The sequence below is a fragment of the Rhamphochromis sp. 'chilingali' genome (genome assembly GCF_963969265.1).
Source record: "Rhamphochromis sp. 'chilingali' genome assembly, chromosome: 17".
NCBI classification, from domain to species: domain Eukaryota; kingdom Metazoa; phylum Chordata; class Actinopteri; order Cichliformes; family Cichlidae; genus Rhamphochromis; species Rhamphochromis sp. 'chilingali'.
Window position 1 is genome coordinate 8,709,577 of NC_137944.1, and position 7,969 is coordinate 8,717,545.

Genomic DNA, 7,969 nt, shown 5'->3' on the forward strand with positions numbered 1-7,969 from the left:
GTGTCGGTTTTCAAAATAAACTCTCTAGCTGTTCTAAGACAATATCTTAAGGAAATACGAACATCAGTTCATTCAATAGTTATTTTTATACAGTAGATCTTTTGCCACTTTTGCTAGCTTACTGTAACGTGGTAGTTTACAATGAACTAACTAGTTTTCACGTTTCAGATTTTGAGAAGTTGAACAATACAGAAATGTGAGCCGCAATGAAGATATGAAGAAATTATACTCTGAATTTTTATTATTAAAAACCAACCCCAATGCCAATATGGATAATGTTCATGTCATGCTAGCACTTTACCATGTGACCTTGTGGGCCAGTTTATTGAGTCTGTTGGCATCCGCGACCCTCAACCTGCTGCCCCAGCATGCAACAGCATAGAGGATGGCACTGGCCACAACAAACTCATAAAAAATCCTGATCATTGTCTGATAGATGCTGAAAGATCTCAGCCGCCTTAGAAAATAGAAACGACTTCCTGTAGAGGGCAGTGGCGTTTTTAACCCAGTCCATTTTATTATCAGCGAGAACTCCGGGGTATTTATAGTCCTCCAGAATGTCCACATCGAGCCCCTGGATTGAAAGAAGGGTCATAGGTTTCCTGGCCCTCCTAAGTCTTCAATCGGTTCTTTGGCCTTTTGTCAAATGAGCCATTGCACTCAAGCGACATCATACTACATACCAACTTCAATGTGAATTTTAATGTTACCAATTTCTCCTTCTTCCTCTTCTCCCTTTAGGAGTTGCCTCTAGTCTCACCCTATCTGTACATAGATCTTCTTTGCTGTCTTCCTTTCTTTCCCTCCTGCCAGCTACATCCTTCTACCTTCTTCTGCACATGTCCAAAGCATTTTAGCTTTACTCCTCTTAGGTTCTCTCCAAATTCCTCTACCTAAACTGTCCCTTTAATAAACTAATTTCTCATCCTGTGTCTCCCAATGGAAATCTTAACATCTGCCACCTCCCCTCCTTTCTATTAGTGCCACTATCTCCAAACCATAAATCATAGCAGGTCAGTCTTGTAAACCTTCTCACTCATCCTTGTCACTTGTCTTAGCTCTGTCTCCACTCTTCACCTTTCTTATGTGTTGTCCATTTCTTCGAGAATTACCCAAATGCAGCTGGTTATGCATTTAAACTGAGAATAAGAAACTAAGTGTCATGCATGAAGATGCCTAAAAATTAATAAAGCACTGATCTGCAAATTAAAATGACCTTCTTTCACTCAAACAGATAATACGTATAGGGATGTGTATAAGAATAGTCCAGACAGGTAGATTCAACTCCATTTTATTCATTTATTTTTTTTTAACCCATAAATCACTTTTCACAATCTTCTTGGAAGACAACAGCATTTTATTCCCTATTTTCTTCTCTTTTTTTGGCCAAGGGGAATTGGTCCAAAAGCAAAGCAGGAGCTCAGAGAGAGACGTGGAATGTCTGAACCATGATTCATAGTGATTATACATCAATAACAGGCAAACATCCACAACCATCAACTTACAAAACAGTGCACAAACATTGTGTGTGAAGGCCGTCATCGTTGGTGATCCCAAACCGTAACAATACGAGTATGACAGCGAGGGGGACTGACGGGTGCTATGAGTGAGACAGGGAAACTGGGCTGTTCTCAGTTAAACAGGGGAAAAAAAGAAATGGAATGATCAATATAAGTAAACTAATGATAATCAGCGTAATAACATGAATGCATAAAAAGCACAGATAAGTGAAGCCTTCATTTTTCCCATGTGGTGAGTGTTCCCTAAGGCTGGTAAGATTAATTCAGGTCGGTACAAACATGTCTGCTTGCACCTTTACATCTGTGTTCAGAATGAGGCAGGGTTTCAGTGCATAGTCACATTACTGCATCTTCATGCCAGGTTATTCAGATGAAACCGTAAGATGAAATAGACGGCGGAATGAGAAGATACGCGGTTGAAAGCCAGATCACTCAGATCTTTTGTTTTTTTCTAACTCTCTTCTAATTTCTTTTGCATCTTTCTGCCCCGTGTTGATGAACACAGAGCAGCCCTCAGTGCCAGAAATGAAGCTTTCAAGTTCAACAGGAACACTACGGAAAAATGTAGAAGATGGCAGGTAAGTGCTAACACTGCAGTGAGCATCCACCAGCTAAAATGTATTACAGATTGGCACCAAATGCAACATAAAGACATCTGTTCATCCCACTCTATTGGATGCGAAACGTAAGCAGCTGCTTATTGAAATGTATGACCACTGAATTTTTTTTTTTAAGGCGTAAACCAGTTTTTAGTAAGTTTGGCCCAATGGAGATAAATCATAAATATATATGTAATACTTTGGTGTTCAGTTAAGATATCAACCTTTTTTTTTTCTTTTTTTTTTTTAAATAGTTTTTTGACCAGAATCCAAAGACATTGCTTTTTTAATGCAGCGTGCAGGTTTACTTTGATGGCGTCCCACAGCGTTTTATTTTTCTTGGTTTAGGGAAGTAAAATGTAATTCTGTGGAATAATACTGCAGTAAAGCCATGAGCTCACTCATCTCGAGGCTTCATAAAAGACTTTCACAAACCACAGCAGCTATGTCCACCAATTCTACTGCCTTTGGTTTACACTGTGCTGATGGACACTGTCATACACAATCCCGCCAACAGACATTAGTCGCAGTAGAGTGCCATGTGCAGACAGACAAAAAACAAGCCTACAAGCTAGCAAACATGTATGTAAACAATGGACCATTTAAAATGTTATCAATAGTTGTCTTTGTATAAGTCGTTGCATTAGACTTACAGAACGATGTATTTTTGGGTGCAGAAAAACTTGACGGTAGCTTTAACGCATTGCACACAAGCTAATTATTTTTAGCTTTTATTTGTAATATTGTGAAGAACACACACTTGATTTCTGGTGGCACCGTTCCTTTAAGTAGGTCAGCTCCCATCCTACATAAGGAGACCAATGGACCAAAATTCTCAAAAACCAGCTTCACCTAAAATCTGTCTTTTAGCTGCTCTAATTCTGAATTAATTGGATTGAGGGACTTCACAGTCCTTGCTACTTAGCTGTACATTTGCATCCACATGAAGTGCAAACAGTGTGGTGTAATGTGCAACATGGGAACCTGAAGGCTACAGAATAAGATGCCAAAAAGTAGTTAAGACTGATGGATGATGGTGTGCTTGGTCTGCCTGCCACATCAGGAAGATTCTGGGTTAAATGTTGTCATCCAGTGGATTAGTTTAATCTCCAGCGATCAGTTGGCCACAGCCAAGATTAGTCGACCTAATTACCGCATATTCAGACAGCCCATTGATTCCTAATGGACCAGGAGCACTAACACTAGCCTGTCAGATGGATAAAATAAGATCTGAGAGGAATCAAATGGAGAGAAAAAAGGACATAAAAAGAAAGTAAGACTGATTTCAAGCATAATGGTGCATTACAGGGAATGTGTCTTTGCTGATTAGTAGTATTCATGATATTTGGCATTTTTCATTATGGCATTGAAAGTGGGTGGCCACTGCTAGTGGTGCAGAGTGAGAGAGAGAGAGAGAGAGAGAGAGAGAGAGAGACAGAGAGACTGGACAACAGGACTCTGATAGGACATGAGGCGGGTGGGGAAATGAGGTTAAGGTACTCCGTCATCCTCACGCCAGTTTCAGAAACTGTTCCACTGTATCCGCTTCCACTGCCTCGGAAAACATTTCATAGTTCTGTCGAGAGGAAGAAAATGCCAACAGTGTTAATAAGTACACAAAACAACAAACCAGCAGCAGCACAATCCCACAACTGCTGGAAGTAACGCAGCACTCTGATAAATCAAAAGCAGAGCACATGAGCCTCGTGTAAATGTATTGTTCACTTTGTACAACTTGACCTCCGTTAAGGAAAACAACTGTTTCAATGAGTTCAGCGTTGCGTTATTGGTGAGAATATGTGAGTGTGTGTCTGTACGCCTGCATCCTGATGTGATATTTGTGAGGATGACAATGAACGTCAGAACACAAGACTTTTTGTTGAAATATATTCGAAAGTTTTTATATTTTAAATGCATCGTTTATTACGTGTTATTAAGTAACATTGTTCTTGTATCATCTCCACCGTGTTCCTTTTTATCCTCTATAGTTATTGTTGGATCCATTTATGTTATGTTGAGAATTAAAGAGGACTTTCTGCTGAAGTTTTGAAAATCAAACTTCTCCCTAACGTGGCCATTAAAGGTGACTGAGTTTGCAGGTCCTTTTGCAGAGAGCGGGAGCTGCTGTCAGCACAGAAGATTCTGAATGTAACCAAGAAAAATCTCAAATAGAAATACAGAGATTTTGAAACCACTGCTGCAGCACCAACGTAGGCATCTTTTTATGCTAATTCAGTTTTGCACACACATATCCTTGGCGTATAATGATTAACCAGTTTAATACTGGCACAACTTAGTAGAGAAGCAGTGACTGTGGAATTTTGATATCAAATTTTCAAGAGAGAAAAATAAAATAAAACCCAAAAATGCTCTTCAACAAACCTCCTTGAAGGCATTTAGCAATTTGACTGCGACAGCTAACTAACAACTGACACATGCGTTAACTATTTAATGATATATTGATTACTGATATACTGAAAATTTGAGGGACACATGCATTTAACAACCACGTGATTAAATCATCCTGCAGGTGGAGTTTACTTTGAAAAGTGTTCACACATGTTCAGTTGTCACAGGCAGCTTACAGGGCTTTGAGAGTGAAGTGTCAGGATGCTGGAGTAGATTTGAGATTTCAGTTTCAAAAACGTGGTTTCACATTTTTAACTTGTGACAAACAATTACTGTGTTGACAGCACCAGCACTTCACTGTATGAATAAGCAAAGAGTCTGTGTGTGTGTGTTTTCCTTACCCCACAGTACTGGTGTTCGTTGAAAAGCTGGGGAGGGACTGCCGTCGGGTCCCCCACTTTGCTCCTCATTTCATCACGGAGCTCCCCGCCCACAGAGATGTCGATGAGCTCGTACTGGATGCTTTTGCTTTCAAGGATTCGTATCACTTCTGCCTGTTGAGACTTCACCTAGCATTAAATAAAGCCCCCCCAAAAAGGCCAAAACAAGGGTTTTAGGATCTTAATCAACCCAAATACAATTAACAGGAAGCAGACAACTCATTTATCTGTGTTTAATTTGCAGACAGTGACATGTGACACCACAGTTTCCAATCTACTGTTCACCGACTACATTTCCAAGAGCTTAGCAGAGCAAAATCATGATAGCTGTGAAGCTGATAAGTGTTTTAGTCAGTGTGTGATAAAACAAGAGGCAGATGAAGGCTGAAATTCTCTGAAGGACTGTTCAGATACACCTGGTAATGCTATTTTCCCAAAAGGGAAAAAAACATGACCCTTTTTTCTTCTTTTTAAAAAAAAAAGAAAAAGAAAAAAAAAGAAACAACACTATAATAGAAAAGAATATGATTTGAGGCATTTTTGATGCTCTGCCAGTAAAAAGCTGCAGCTTTATGTTGCATATGTTACACAAATGTGATGATTAATAGATGTAGTAGACAGTCTGCTATCTTGTGGGTGACTCAGGAAGTGTGTGTGTGTGTGTGTGTGTGTGTGTGTGTGTGTGTGTGTGTGTGTGTGTGTGTGTGTGTGTGGGGTGGGGGGGGGACCACACCTAAAAACAGCACTAACTGGCAACACACAGACAGCCCAGTCTCATTTCCTTAAACTGAAAAAAAAGGGGAATTGCTCGTATTTGTTCCATAAAATTTTAGGAAGCACCTCTGAATTATGAGAAGTTTCATGTGTGCTGCAGCTGACTGGAAACACTGACATAATAATGTAGGTCTGAGCTACTGAGGTGATTCTAGAAATGTTTTGTACACTTATGCAGTTAAATTATAATAAGATGTTTTGAGGAATTGCATTAGTCTTAATATAAAAAAGCAAAAGTGAAACATAGACAAGTATTAAATAACTACGATGTTGCATCATCATTTTTTAAATAAGTTAGGTTAAAAAAATGCTACAGTGACGGGTGTAGCACACCGCAGCCACCACGAAGGTAGCTAGAAGCAATGCTGCACATGCAAGAGTTAAAAATGAACGCCTGTTACAACCTTTTCACTGTGCATTTCCTCACAGCTAATAGATACCAGATGTTTGTCCCACTCCACTGTACAAGCTAACTTCAAAAAGAAAAAAAAAAAGTCCTGCAAAATGATTGTTATAAAAAAAAAAAAAAAAGGTTGTACAATGTCAGTTTGTACACTTCTGCAGATAGTCTGAACATCACCTTGTTCCATTTAGTCCTCCTTTATATATTCTGTGGAAAATTATGAACCAAACTATTACAAAATCCAAGAATTTGCTGCACTGACCATACAACAAATACACACATGACAACATAAAGTGGTTTGATGCATTAACGTTAGACTTCCTACTAGTTACTTCGGCATACATGTGAAATACCAGCTAGCTCTCATTTAAAGAACATTTGTATTTTATTACCGATTCCCTACGGGCTAACTGTCGATCTAGAATAACTGGAACAAGAAGATAGAGGATTGGGTGTGCCGCTTATAAAAATCCAAATTCCTTCGAAACATGTGCCGTTTAGTAAATCAGATTCATGCTGACGTATTAGATACACTCTGTTTATATCAGGCCTTAGCGTTATGGTTTAAATTAGCGAGAACAAGCAGCTGCCAGATTTTTAAATGTAGTTTGGTGCGCTTCTCTCTGTACAGGAAACGGATACTTGTGTTCGCTACAATGAACCACTCCTCATGCACCACAATAACACTATGAGAATTTCACTGATTAGAATAAGTAAGCGCTTTAAGGAGAATTATACGCATAAACCTGCTAGCTAAGCTGCTTCATAAAAACACCTTTCTCCAACTAAGGCAAGGGAAGCTAGGTGGAATAAGGCAACCTGCTTTGTCTTTACGGGTCGTTTAAGTTTAAATTTAATTCCCAATGATAACTTTAATGATTATCGAGCTTTCACACTAATAACTCTGACGTTTCAATAATGCAATAAAGGGGCAGTGAGTTAGGCATAGGCCCGCTGCACTGTTAGTCAGGAGGAAGCTTACTACTGATAGGGTGCTGGGTGTGTCTGTTGGACTGTTAGCTGCTGCCACCGGAGCTAAAAGCATAAATATAACAGTACATGTTGTCAATTATGGCTGCTTGACTCACCGTCCTCGAGGCAGTAACAGTGGTGTAGTACAGTTTGATTCCCATAGCTGCAGATCCTTCCACTCTCTCTTTGTGTATCTGCTTGCAAGTAGCTTTCTCCCGCTGGTATCAAGGTAGCTGTTAAACCTGGAAGGACGTCCGGCGAGGTCCGCTTTTCAAAATAAAAGACATTTCGACTTCAAGTAAAACATAAAGTCATATGTAACTTAAAAAGTGGGAAACACGTTTAAGACAGGTTGAATATGTGGACTCTGAAATCACAAATTGTAACATTCTTGATACAGCGACATGACTATGAATACAATAGTAACAGAAACAGAACTAGTAGCAATTATTATGAAGGTTTTGAATGTTTGATCAGAGAAAAAGCAGTCTGAAGGTATCAACGGCCCTTGTTTGACTGAGAAAAAAATGGTTTGGTAGGTTAATCAGTGATTAATTATATTTCTAAACACTGTTATTAGTTACATTATTATTTGCTTCATAGATCTGCGCTGGCAATCACTGGCAGCTCTTTTGACATGTTTAATGTTGAGACAGGAAATGGTTTGTTATTCTTGGGCAGACTTGATTCTACTCTTCCTCTATCCTGTGGTCCGCTGTGCATAGTTTAAAGAGACAGCACATGACTTTATTCATGTTTCAGTGTGGCGTGAGGCATCAACTCCTGTCAGCCCTACATATAGGGTTATATATTTAATTCACTCTAAACTGCTACCTTCTTTCACTCAGTCTTACACACCTCCTTCTTGTACCCTTTCCCCTTCTTCATCTCACTTTATTAATTTTTTCCTCT

At 39.3% G+C, this 7,969-nt stretch overlaps 1 protein-coding gene across 1 annotated transcript; it reads right to left on the minus strand.

Annotated features, from left to right (window-relative positions):
- Positions 1–1,275: 1,275 nt before the first annotated feature.
- On the minus strand, positions 1,276–7,324 carry sh3bgrl3 (SH3 domain binding glutamate-rich protein like 3). The gene is made up of 3 exons (XM_080862279.1): positions 7,174–7,324; positions 4,870–5,037; positions 1,276–3,695 (listed from the first exon to the last, which is right to left on the minus strand). Exons 1-3 carry the CDS (start codon positions 7,216–7,218, stop codon positions 3,630–3,632), a joined length of 279 nt encoding a protein of 92 aa, XP_080718405.1. The 5' UTR covers positions 7,219–7,324; the 3' UTR covers positions 1,276–3,629.
- Between the last annotated feature and the right edge of the window lie 645 nt (positions 7,325–7,969).